Raw genomic sequence first — 12921 nt, 5'->3', positions numbered from 1 at the left:
ATCACACATGAATTGATAGATAGATATAGATTAATAATATTAACATGTTATTAAAATTTTATGCATGATAAAACCAATATTTCATATTGTACGTATCTATGTATACTTTCTATAAAAGGAGAAATCCAAGTGACATAAGAAAAGCTGATGTGTCAGCTTGAGAGCATGTCCAACAAGGCTTTTCTTATGTCATTATTACATCATAATGCCTAATATTAAAAGACTTTAAAATTCAAAGTTGGTCCACTTATGGCATCAAACCACCACTGCCCCACTCTCAATTATGAAACCACTGATTGTTAATTCAACCACTGATGTTCATTCAAGAGTCAACCACTGAATTGCATTTAATAGAGATTCAACCATTGATTGTTAATTCAAAATTCAAAACCTCTGACGATTCAAAAATCCTGGCTCCATATTCAAAATTCAAAATTCAAAATTCAAATCATAGTATAAAAACTTCTTTATAATTTCTCAAAACTTCAAAATTCAAAAACCCATTTCAATCTCTCTCTCTCTCTCCATTCTTCACTTTCAGAAGAAGACGAAGAAGAGGATGCAGCATGATTTATAAATTCATCAGGTAATTCAATTCAATTCAACATGATTTATAAATCCATCTAGGTCTTGATTTATAAATTCACTTTCTCTCTCTTAAATCCAAACCAAACTCACTTTCTCTCTCTAAATCCAGACGCCTCTATATCTCTCTCTCTTCTTTCTCTCTCTACAAAAACCATTCAGGTAAGCCAATTTCTTCCTCTTCTAGATATTGATTACTTTAATTTGATTTTCAGCTAACTAAGGAGCATTCTGACTATGAATCGAACCATGTTGGCGTTTATGACATAGGAAAACAGTTGGTTTCAGGTAATTCAAACTAAGATTTAATAAAGTTAGAATCAGATTTTATTTTATTTTCCTTAATTCTCACGCTGTATCGATTTAGAGGGATAGCCATCGGGTTTCAGATGAGGTAACTCAAAACCTAGGGTTTAGTCATGTTTTAATTAACTATTGGTGTTTTTTTCCTACGTGTGACTCCGTCAATCAATGGGCTTCTTTGAGTGATAAATAGGATGAGGTTTTGTAAAAGAAAGAACATCGTAGTAGATTTTAGAAAACAAAACCCCTTAAAAATCATGAGAAAATAGAGAGAATTTGGTTTTCTTTAACTTCCATGCTCTGTAAATATTGATTCAAATGTCACGTGATTTTATCTTTATTTGTTGGTGTTAAACAATTGACTAGAAACAAATATTTACGGTGTGATTTCGGATAAGTTTTAAACCGATTTTATCAGTTTGTTTTGGATTGAACTCTATACATTTCGACAAGTTTCAGGAGCTATTGACCAGGCATAAGTGAACTGTTGCTATTGACCAGGCATAAGTGAACTGTTGCTGAATTTCTTACCAAGAATTATGATTGGGTTAGTTGTTGGTGTGATAAATGGGTGTTTCCAAAGTTATTATGTCACCTTTATTAATAAAATCTGTAATACCTCTTATCATCTTTAGAAGCTTTGGTTGGTCGGATTCGGAAATACTTACAATGACTAAAGCTTTACCTTTCTGCTTGAGAAGTTCGGAGGCTCGACTTCAGCTTTCTTTGAATTTTTTCATGAATGAGCTGGGTTATACGCCTGCGTATTTGGCAACTCACTCTAAGTTATTAGTTTACAGAAATTTTTAAAAGATTTTGTGTTGCCGTATCGTGAATTTGTACCTCATCTGTTTGAAGCTTACACCAAAGCTACTGGTCATCCAGTGACTTGATTTTCAATATCTGGTAATGATCATTTAAACTTAGTATGATTGTGTATACTTTCTTGATATTGCAATACTTATCCGTTATTAGAATAACCGTTGTATTGCTACATCTTATTGTTAGTTTACAGTTTGGAGAAGCGGGTTATGCCAAGAACTCACCCTAAGTTATTAGTTTACAGTTTGGAGAAGCGGGTTATGCCAAGAACTCAAGTGTTAAACGTTTTGAAAGAGAACAAGTTGTTGAAGAAGAATTTTTAATTTTGCTAATTTTGGGCTGATGGTTGATTGTGTTGATGAACAGAATGATGGAGGGAGAATAACTCAAGCAACTCATGCTCCCACTGGGTTGACTTATCAGCTGACGTATGTGTTGATCATTTGGAACGTGTACCTAACGACAAAGATAAAAGGATGTTTTTTGTTGTGAACATGTGTAGGTCAGGCGGACACGAATAAGTGAAAGAAGGAGGAAGCTGTAAGATCTTGTCCCAAATATGGATAAGGTATGATCATTATTGTTTCAATTAATATCTTTTTATAGTATCAACTAAGACTGTATCACAATATTTATGCCTTGGTGATTTTAATGTTTAATCGAAGTAAACGAGAACCACAGACATGTTGGATTTGGCTGTTGAGTATATCAAAGAACTTCATAATCAAGTTGAGGTATGCCTTTCCTTCTAAAAATAAATATCACTAATATATGAACTATCCTGTTTATAATATCGTATTATGTCTTAACGTATTGTGTGTTTCTGTCACAATATTTCAGACTCTTTCACACCGTCAATGAAAGTGAACAGGTCCACATAAGCTGAAGTCGTCCTTCTCAAGGCTCCACATGTCAACTCACTAATCCACTATAAGTTGATCCTTTACTTTGTTAGCATTACAAATTTCAGTCTTAAGCTTATCGATAATAGTTGTTACTTGTAGCTTAAAACCGATCCAGTTCGATGTCGAAAGCGGTGCAATGAAGCTGTTCGATGTCAAAAACAGTACAATGTCGTAAGCATTGGAGAAGTGGATTTTGAAGTTGAGGTAATATTTTATTTATGCACTTGATTCTAATCAACCTCGTAAGCATCGGAGGTTGAATTTGTGTATAGATTTATATTGAAAACAATGGTTGAAACCACTGTTAGCATCGGAGGTTGAATTTGTGTATAGATTTATATTTAAAACAATGGTTGAAACCACTGTTGTAATCAAATTGGGCTTGGATAATACAGTGGTTGAAACCACTGTTGGGTTAAAGTTGTGGTTTGAAACCACTGTTAAGCTAAAACAGTGTTTCGTGGAGAAAACAGTGGTTGAAACCACTGTTCGGTTAAACCTCTGGTTTCAAAACACAGTTTTAACTCAACAGTGGTTTTAACCACTGTTTTCTCCATAAAACACTGTTTTAACGCAATAAAATCGATTTAGTTCGATGTCGAAAGCGGTGCAATGAATCTGTTCGATGTCAAAAACAGTACAATGTCGTAAGCATTGGAGAAGTGGATTTTGAAGCTGAGGTAATATTTTATTTATGCACTTGATTCTAATCAACGTCGTAAGCATCGGAGGTTGAATTTGTGTATAGATTTATATTGAAAACAATGGTTGAAACCACTGTTGTAATCAAATTGGGCTTGGATAATACAGTGGTTGAAACCACTGTTGGGTTAAAGTTGTGGTTTGAAACCACTGTTAAGCTAAAACAGTGTTTTGTGGAGAAAACAGTGGTTGAAACCACTGTTGGGTTAAAAATCTGGTTTCAAAACACAGTTTTAACTCAACAATGGTTTTAACCACTGTTTTCTCCACAAAACACTGTTTTAACGCAATAAAATCAATTCAGTTCGATGTCGAAAGCGGTGCAATGAATCTGTTCGATGTCAAAAACAGTACAATGTCCTAAGCAGTGGAGAAGTGGATTTTGAAGTTGAGGTAATATTTTATTTATGCACTTGATTCTAATCAACGTCGTAAGCATCGGAGGTTGAATTTGTGTATAGATTTATATTGAAAACAATGGTTGAAACCATTATTGTAATCAAATTGGGCTTGGATAATACAGTGGTTGAAACCATTGTTGGGTTAAAATTGTGGTTTGGAACCACTGTTAAGCTAAAACAGTGTTTTGTGGAGAAAAATAGTGGTTGAAACCACTATTGGGTTAAAATTCTGGTTTCAAAACACAGTTTTAACTCAACAGTGGTTTCAACCACTGTTTTCTCCACAAAACACTGTTTTAACGCAATAAAATATTACCCAACAGTTGTTTCGACCACTATTTTCTCCAAGCCCAAAACTGGCCAAACCTCAAGGACGAAAATGACATTTTACTCTTCTAGAAATTTTGTAACCTTTGAAGTTTATATGCACAATTTTTTAAAAAATTTGTTTGATGAATTTTTCTTATTCATCAACGTCTTTACTATGTAGATAAATGAGTCTGAAGTGGCATTGCTCTCTTTACTGAAAAGTGACGATGATCTCAGGTACACTTATCTTTGTTTTGTGGCACCGTGTTTTGTCCACATAAGATGTCAAATAGTCAATATAATAACAATATGTTGTTTTCATTACTGTAGGGTTACAGAATCTTTTTCGTCACTTAATGATAAAGTTCTTGCGGCTGCAGTAGAAGCTGTGTTAGCAGTTCTCATAATCAAAAGAAAAACAGGTTGAAACTCTGTCTAATTACTAAGTGATAGTACTTAGAGGTTTTCAGTATGATCAGTGACTATGTTAAAATGTTAATAATGATTAGTGATCTTGCGATACGTTTTTGTTGATACAGGGTATCCTCGGTGCGCTTGTGAATATTCTTAAAGGATTTAAAGGAGGAAAACCTAATAACAACATCAACGTTTCTGAAGATTTTAAATATGGTTTTAGCAATCCGGATGGAATCTTTTCAAAGAATCCGTTTCCCGATCCACTTGAAAGTTTCTGAAGATTTTAAATATGGTTTTAGCAATCTGGATGAAGACGTGTGATGTTATTCCTTTTTACACTGGTTTTTATGATCTTTTCTATTTGCTTCATTTTTTTGTTCTTATTTGGGATGAAATTACATGTGGATATTGCATTATCTCTTCATGTTATACAGGTTCAAGAGAAGAAAATTAAGAAAATTGCAAGCATGAACATGGACCCTTCAAAAGTTGCTGGAAAGAACAATATTGCCAGTTCAAGTGATTCTTCAATTATTAACTCTTATCTTGTAAACGGGGGATGCAAAGATAAATATGTTTCGCAACGTGTCGATATATGCTTCATCTTTGTTTCATTTTCTGGACATCTTTAGTTTGGATTTGCAAATATCCCTCTGTCACGATTCACGTAGGAGTGGTGTGTTTGAATAGAAAGACTTGACTTTTTGACTGGAAGACATGATTGAACGATAGATTGTCGAAAACAAAAGCTGAATATTGATTACTATCACAGTTGACTATGCTGAGTTCAAATGACTCAACCAATATGCGAACGGTCCAATAGTTTCGTCTTATAATTAATGGTCGATGGTTCATCCAAATGGAGAGCCCTTTGCGAATATATGGTCACATGGTTGGTAACCATATGCATCATAATGAAACAAAACTTGAACGTCTATAATAACGAAGAAAATTTTCATAAGCATGTACCATCTCATTTATAGTTGTCTATAATAGATAACAACACGTAATTGGTTTATCATGCCGTTCCCTTTCTTTATAATCTATTTTTAATTAAACCTTAAATAATGTATAATCATTCATCGTTTAACAAAATGTGTTATGCATGGTTTTCTAAGAAACGATCTGTGTTTGCACACGGGTCTTACCGCTAGTGCTATATAATAAAAGAAACCATATAAGGGACACATGTCATTCTATGGAGTAATCTTCATGAGATTTTTCCGCCTAAAATATTATATTATTAATTAATATTAATATAAGGATAACTATTTTTATAAATATATGATAATTAATTTGATAAATATATATCCTATTTATTTAAATCTTATTTTTCAAATTTCAAGATTTCAAATATATTAATAAATCTTTGTTTACCTATCTCTCTCACCTCCTTAATAATCTCCTACTTAACTATAAATACTTATTTTTTTATAAATATTTTAATAAATGATAAAGACTAAATGATTATTTCAATCATCTTTTGACTTTTTAAACTCAAATATTTATTTCGAAACGAAAAACATGCTATTTTATTCTTATAAATTTTCAAAGATATATAAAAATAATCTATTAATTTCACATAAAATTATCTTCAAAATATATAAATAAAATATTAATACATTCGACTTTTCATTATTCTTCACCGGCCTTTTTTAATTCCTTTCTTCCTAACTTATTTACATGACATATATTATTCCTGTGTATTTTTGTGTGTTCTTTTAGCTAAAAAAACATCTAAATGATCATGCATCTCTTTGTTTATTCAATCCATGCAATGCACTGGTTTTTAAAAAAGTAATTTTTTTATTACTTAGCATATCAAATTGTATTTATTCAGCCCGTGTAATACACGAAGTTCATTAATTGTAACATATGATTTGTTCTGGATATCAAGTGTTTATAAATCTTCATTGGATGGCGATGCATAGTATACATTTTTTAATATTTTTTAGCTTTATTGATGTTGTGGAAAAACGTTATAATCTAGAGATTTATTAATATATTTGAAATCTTGAAATTTGAAAAATAAGATTTAAATAAATAGGATATATATTTATCAAATTAATTTTCATATATTTATAAAAATAGTTATCCTTATATTAATATTAATTAATAATATAATATTTTAGGCGGAAAAATCTCATGAAGATTACTCCATAGAATTACATGTGTCCCTTATATGGTTTGTTTTATTATATAGTATAGATAGATAAACAGTTTACTAGTTTCAAAATAAAATTATTATTTTTATTACTTTTAATCTTTTTTTATATAATAACAATATTTATAAATTATCTAATCTAACTTATAATAAAAGACTCCAAATAATGCCACATGACATTCTCTTCTTCAACCTTATAGATTTTATTTATATTTGTTTAACTAGCTTATTCACCCCGTGTGTTACACGGGTTGAGTAAAGAAGAAAATATCAATAAAAACTGTATCAATAGGTCTATAATCTAGTCTAGTTTATAAATAAAGATATAAAGTTAAAATATAATAACGTGTTTTACATTTTTCTCTACACTTTGAGTGGTACTCTCGACCAATAATTCAAATTTAACATGATAAATGTTTATCATTATTTAAACTAGAATTACTACCCGCCGCAATGCGGCGGGGTGCTAGTTTCATACACATTAGGTGAAGCCATATGCTTGTTACATGAAGATGTTTTTTTTTTCACTCACATGCCATAATCTTGCTAACTAAGTCATACAAAAGTTTGTTGACAGGGTATTTGTGTACACAAGTTTCTTAATAACTCACCATGGACAAAAGGAAAGTGAGTTCAAGATCATATGGAAGTCGATCTGTTTGCAACAAAATTACTTGCCAAAACTATACTAAAGATTCATGGTCTATAGATGTAATGCACATCATATACTCTCCCAAAAATATCAAGTTCAATACGGTTTACAATTTGTTTTCTAAAAAAAACTAAACTTCAAATAAATTTTGCAGTTGAAAAAAACTTATTTAACATAAAAGCCAAAGTATAACTTCTTAATAAAAAGGCATTGCTATCAAGACACCACCCTTAATAGTGTGAAATAACTTCAAAATGAATACCAAAAGTTATCTTTCTGATACATTATGATAAAAATAGTTTAGAATCATGCCAATTCAGTAGAGTATCACTTTCGCATTGAAGGCGTAAAGAGCTTGCTATTGCTAGTTACAAACATATTTCTATTTCATCACAGATTAGTAAGAAAATAATGTGCATAGAATGAAGAAGATGCTTACAACGAAACCCTAGCACACATGACAGATCTATACGGTGGCAGAATCTGATTACCGGAAACAGAGAGTGTTCACTGACGACATTATACATTAGTGGCCGACAATTGCTATTATGATGTTACGAATCCCTGCGAAGTAAAAATGGGACATACATGTGAATTTAGGCTTGCCGGAAGTTCAACGGAATAATTAAAACCCCGAAATTAGTTCTACATGCCTTTGACAGTACCGATCTAGTCAAACCTGGAATATTCATAAAAAAACTCGACCGCCGGAATACTGAAACACCAAAACTTAGTCTCGTTCATCACACCAAGACCCGATCTAACCAATATGACATGCAATAGAATTGGAACTTACCCGAGTTTAGTCGGAACATTGTCGGAGGACAATAAGGGTCGCGGAACCCGAATCTTTTGTCTCCGCAGCCGCTTCTCAACAAAACAACCACCATCATCTTCACCATGGACGGCCACCACTACCGTCTTCAATCTCTCTCGCTCTCTTTCTCTAGCTCTTTCTCTCTCAGATATTTGTCGATCAAAGAAAAAGATAAGTAGATCTGTCACCTGGATCCCTAGTTTGTCAAATCTATCCTCTTCTTTCACCGGAGACGTTGCCATCTTGCAAGAGAGAGATTGCTTCTTGTGGGGTTGTGAGTGAGAACAGAGGGAGGAGGGACGTGTAAAAGGAATTGGGGTTTTTTTTTTGGAAAACTCCCTAGGCATAAAGTACAAGCTTTATTGCTTGTTTTTTTTGCTTATTTATAAGAATAAAATTATACACCGAACTTTTTTGTTTACAATTTAATATAATAACAGTGAGGATGGATAAAGTGATAAACCAATATTTCATATTTACAATTAATATCATGTATCAACACCTCTTTCTCTGTTAAATAATTTTATTGTTAATGTTATTTATGTTAAATATAAGAAAATACTAATAAAGTGTCAAATGCTAGAGGATAATTTATTTATTTTTTTATTATTTATATGGATAAACGTTAAACCATATTTAATAATAAATAACTCAGTATACCATCTAATTTCTCTTATTAGAACGTAGAATTAACGTTTTCTTTTACATTATTAAGATAAAGAAATTATCAAATATTGTTAATCAAAAGAAGAAATAAGTTTATAATAGTAATGCAAATTTTTCCAATTAAGAATAATATAATTGATATCTAATATAATATAATATTATTAAATATAATAACATATATAAATATAAATTAATATATTTATCCTATTTAAGTTATTATGTTTCATGTTTGAAAATTATGAAATTATGACAATACCTAATTTCTGCTATTAAGATTTTCATATTACTCATCTACATATTGTAACACCCCAAAAATATTTATTATGCATAAGCTAAAATGTAGCAATAAAAGGGTGGTGCTAAAATTAAAGTTGTGATGGAAATAGAGGGACTAAAGCTGTAAATACCTAAAAATAAGATTAATAAAAATGATTAATAATAAAAACCCACACACAATACATGCGTGGGGTTCTGTACGATCGAACAAGGGCCAAGGGGGGGAAAGAAACCCTAGCCTCATCTAATTCACAAGGAAAACTATAAAGATTCAAGGAAATTGAAAGCATAATCAGGAAATTGCAAGCTCTTAACTTGTCCATTGAAAGGGTAAGTCAATTTTGTGATTTAACAAATTGTAGAAAGTGGGTTTTGATCTAATCTTGAATGCATGATATGAAATTTATGAAATTTAGTTAAGGTTATGATGTAGGATCAGGATTATGTCTGAATTTTAGAAAATTTGTGGTTAATAGCCGAAACCCAAGTTGATGAGAAGTTGCTAGGGTTAAATTGATCAAGTTTTGATATGTGTGTGTGTTGTTGAGGAATAACCTTGTTTATGATGAATAATCACTAGATAATCTGATTTAGAGTAAAGCTTAATTGAATGTTATTGAATGATTAAAGAAATTAGCTTAGTAATATATGTTAGTTAAATGAGTAAATGTCCCAAAAATGCGAAACCCGCCATGTGTTTGATGAAATGCTTGAATGAACAACTATGTGAAATATTGAATGTAATGGAATGAAATACCGGGTACTAAACAAATGAACGGATGTGTTAATATAGGCGTAAAGGAAGAGGGCTCAGGTTCTAAGAAGTCGGAAAGCTCACAAGACAAAGGTATGTTTCGTGACGTACAAAACTTTACTTAAATTTTTGTTAGTAACTGTGTCGAGCAATTTGTGTTATAATGATTATTTCTTGCTATAATGGATACGGTGATTAGTAAATAAATAGCAAATCCCTTGCGGATTTGGCTAAGCTAATGAAGGTTAAGCTATGATAAGCAAATCGACCGGTTCGAGTAACTAGGTCGAGTAATGATATGATACCATCCGTCTTGAACGGGTGGTTTTGAATGCTATAACGAATGCTAGAAGCTTAATCCGTTATACGGATGGAAAGAAGATTTTATGTTGAAAGCAAATAACCCAATCAATCGGGTCGAACGTGTATGCTTAACTCTCATTGAGAGTGTTTATGCTATACCCAAGTTTTTGGGTAGTCGAATGCGTAAAATGGTTAAAAGTTCATATACGGATGGAACTAAAATGAAAGAATTATGATTTAGCGAGCGTGATATCTAACCTTTAAAATTTCTTGTTAATGTAGGTAAATCCTCATCTTAGACTATTTGGCGAGTTAAAGCGAGCACGTGATCACCACTTAACATATCAAGCGCTTCCGCTAGTTGCTTTAATGTTTTGGGTCAAATAATAGTGAAAGTTTGTCTAAACTTGTTAGTAGATGTATTGGTCAAAATTGATGTTTTCTTTGGATTTTCATTGCGTCTAGTCGTAAGGGTCATGGAATATTTTGTATGAAAGTTGTATGAAATAGGGGTATGCTCATTGTACGAATGGGTCATGTCCGATTTTTGTCAAAAATATGAATTTAACTTGTTATTTCAAGTCTTAAAATTATCCTTGTAAATGGTTTTATAAGAACTAAATATGCGGGTCTAACAAGTTGGTATCAGAGCCAAGGTTTGAGGGATTCGAGCTTTTAACGCGATGCTTGAACTCAAACCAATGGCTCGTTCGAAAGTGTGCTCGCTCCAGGATCGCCAATGAGGTAATAATGTACGTTTTAGATAAATGCTAATATATGTTATGAGTTTAAAATGTAAGGATGAGTTAAATATGTGAAGTAACAATTATGGGTAGCAAAGCAAGAAATTCCGGAACCCGAGCAGCTGGTAATGGACCTGGAAATGGGTTAAAATATAAAAAAATGAAGTTACAGCGAAATGATCAGGGAAAGGCCGTCGCCGACGCCCTACACGTCCGTCGCCGACGCCTTAGTTTGGCCGACGGCCTAAGTTCCTGTCTACGGAGAATTTCACCCGATGCACATTTTTAAGAACCGTCGCCGACGGGCTTCCCTGCCGTCGCCGACGGCTAACGTAGGTTCAGTTTGCTGATTTGTTTTGTTTTTCACATTCTAAGTTTCCGTATTATTTGAAAGCCTACTAAATTGTTATGTGAAGTCCATATAAGGCTTCATAGATGTGGGGAACCACAAATAGTAATTATGAAGGGATAGACTCGGAGGAGTCGAAGGTGATGAGTCGAATGATAAAAATTTTTAAAAGCGAGTAAAGTTTAAAATGTGGGAATGCGGATGAAGTAAACATGGATCAAAGAACTATGATGTAATGAAAGCTTGTTATTTGTATTAAATATAATTATGACAATGTGTAGATGGCTGGCGCAAGAAACGTCAATGAGGATGATGACCCGGCCCGTCAAGAAGCCTTTAACAACAGGGTCACTGAGGTGGCGGAAGGGGTTATGCAAGCCCATCTTCCGCGAATAGCTCAAGAGGTAGAAAGCCGGGTTTTGGGAGTCTTAGACACTATGATGACTAGCAAGATCGAGGAATTGAAAGAACTGATTGAGGGGTCTAGAATTAAAGGCAAGGAACGACGATGCACGTATAAAGACTTCATGGCGTGCAATCCTGCAACGTATGATGGCAAAATTGATCCGATCGCATGACAAAGATGGATTTCAAACATGGAGGCGGTGTTTATACGAAGCCGGTGTGATAGAGAAGATCAAGTGATGTTTGCTACGGGTCAACTCACCCTTCAGGCGAAAGATTGGTGGGATGCGCATAGCAAGGAAATAGGCGAAGAAAGGCTCCAAACAATGACCTGGCAAGAGTTTAAGGATCCTTTTATGAAATATCACTGCCCTCAGTCAGCCATTGATAAGATTCAAGAGGATTTCTTACGCCTCCGACAGAAAAACGAAACGATAAATGAGATATCGAACATTTTCTTGGATAAGATGAAGTTTTGTGGAGAGTTTGTGCAAACTGAAAGGATGAAGATTAATCGCTTTTATGGGGTATTAAAGGCAGAATTTAGGGAGTTCATCACTCCCTCGAAGTGTGAGACTCTTGATGAGCTAATCAATCTAGCGCGGGATAGAGAAATCGAAATCAAGAGGCAAGAAGAACGTGGAGAAAAGAGACCAAATGAAAAAGGTGGAAGTTCGACCCCGACCAAAAAGGGGAAGTATCAAGAGCAAGGAAGAAAAGATAAGTCGAAGAGTGGTATCACGCCGTGCAAGACTTGTGGAAAACTTCATACGGGGGAATGCTTGTTAGGCAAGAAAGGGTGTTATAAATGTGGTAAGGAAGGGCATTCGTCTTATCAGTGTCCAAACAACCCGAAGACTTGCTTCCATTGTTTTGAAAAAGGGCATGTTAAATCGGAATGCCCAAAACTTCAGCAAGAGTCAAAGAATGAAGATAAGAAGCAAGAGGGTTCTAGAGCGAAAGGGAGGGTGTTCCAAATTACATCCGAAGAAGCCAAGTCTCACCCGAATGTGATTCGATACTGGAGCTACCATGTCATTTATTTCGAATGAAATTATACAACATCCGTCCTTTAAGATCGAACGAATGCCAATGCCTCTAGAAATAGAAATAGCCGATAGTAAGATCTATATGTTACACGAGGTGTGTAGAAACTGCAAATTCATTATAGAAGATGAGGAATTTGACATCGACCTCATACCTATGGTTTTGGGGGAATTTAAAATGATTGTGGGGGATGGATTGGCTGGCGCGGCACCATGTGGAGATTGATTGTGAAAATAAGGTAATGCTCATCCAAGCTCCAAGTGGAAGACAATTGAGTATTCAAGGAGAGAGAAATGTAGAA

At 33.6% G+C, this 12921-nt stretch overlaps 3 protein-coding genes and 1 long non-coding RNA gene across 8 annotated transcripts; 3 read left to right on the top strand and 1 right to left on the bottom strand.

Annotated features, from left to right (window-relative positions):
* Window positions 1-1395: 1395 nt before the first annotated feature.
* LOC110897869 lies at window positions 1396-4967 on the top strand. Of its 4 annotated transcripts, XR_004877152.1 has the most exons (8): window positions 1396-1794; window positions 1897-2138; window positions 2213-2278; window positions 2376-2444; window positions 2715-2819; window positions 3622-3710; window positions 4209-4264; window positions 4358-4967. XR_004877152.1 is itself a non-coding variant. In XM_035981940.1 (6 exons), exons 3-6 carry the CDS (start codon window positions 2394-2396, stop codon window positions 4452-4454), a joined length of 309 nt encoding a protein of 102 aa, XP_035837833.1. In that variant the 5' UTR covers window positions 1396-2138; window positions 2213-2278; window positions 2376-2393; the 3' UTR covers window positions 4455-4967. The 4 variants fall into 4 exon arrangements, 1 of the variants encoding a protein (XP_035837833.1); XR_004877151.1 differs by having other exon boundaries at window positions 1396-2138; XM_035981940.1 differs by lacking the exon at window positions 3622-3710 and having other exon boundaries at window positions 1396-2138.
* Window positions 4968-7517: 2550 nt separating this feature from the next.
* On the bottom strand, window positions 7518-8390 carry LOC110902664. 2 transcript variants are annotated; one of them, XM_022149150.2, is made up of 2 exons: window positions 8057-8390; window positions 7518-7975 (listed from the first exon to the last, which is right to left on the bottom strand). In XM_022149150.2, the coding sequence occupies exons 1-2, from the start codon at window positions 8317-8319 to the stop codon at window positions 7930-7932; spliced, it is 309 nt and encodes a 102-aa protein (XP_022004842.1). In that variant the 5' UTR covers window positions 8320-8390; the 3' UTR covers window positions 7518-7929. The 2 variants fall into 2 exon arrangements, with proteins under 2 accessions (XP_022004842.1, XP_022004843.1); XM_022149151.2 differs by having other exon boundaries at window positions 7518-7824.
* Window positions 8391-9253: 863 nt separating this feature from the next.
* Window positions 9254-10513, top strand: LOC110902663. Its single transcript, XR_002571314.2, has 3 exons — window positions 9254-9349; window positions 9813-9866; window positions 10359-10513. It is a non-coding gene; the product is annotated as an uncharacterized LOC110902663 (long non-coding RNA).
* Window positions 10514-11764: 1251 nt separating this feature from the next.
* On the top strand, window positions 11765-12625 carry LOC110900833. Its single transcript, XM_022147695.1, has one exon. It carries the CDS (start codon window positions 11765-11767, stop codon window positions 12623-12625), a length of 861 nt encoding a protein of 286 aa, XP_022003387.1.
* Window positions 12626-12921: the final 296 nt, after the last annotated feature.

Source organism: Helianthus annuus, chromosome 13 (genome assembly GCF_002127325.2).
Source record: "Helianthus annuus cultivar XRQ/B chromosome 13, HanXRQr2.0-SUNRISE, whole genome shotgun sequence".
In the NCBI taxonomy this organism is placed as follows: domain Eukaryota; kingdom Viridiplantae; phylum Streptophyta; class Magnoliopsida; order Asterales; family Asteraceae; genus Helianthus; species Helianthus annuus.
Note: the sequence above shows the minus strand (reverse complement) of the source record. Positions and strands in the feature narration are given on the sequence as shown.

Bases quoted from the DNA above. Each gene is read 5' to 3' on its own strand.
- LOC110897869 (XM_035981940.1), top strand. From the start codon at position 2,394: ATGTTGGATTTGGCTGTTGAGTATATCAAAGAACTTCATAATCAAGTT. The intron at 2,820-4,208 runs GTAATATTTTAT...TTTACTATGTAG, and splicing joins AAGTGGATTTTGAAGTTGAG to ATAAATGAGTCTGAAGTGGC. The intron at 4,265-4,357 runs GTACACTTATCT...TCATTACTGTAG, and splicing joins AAAAGTGACGATGATCTCAG to GGTTACAGAATCTTTTTCGT.
- LOC110902664 (XM_022149150.2), bottom strand. From the start codon at position 8,319: ATGGCAACGTCTCCGGTGAAAGAAGAGGATAGATTTGACAAACTAGGG. The intron at 7,976-8,056 runs GTAAGTTCCAAT...TTGGTGTTTCAG, and splicing joins AATGTTCCGACTAAACTCGG to TATTCCGGCGGTCGAGTTTT.
- LOC110900833 (XM_022147695.1), top strand. From the start codon at position 11,765: ATGGAGGCGGTGTTTATACGAAGCCGGTGTGATAGAGAAGATCAAGTG.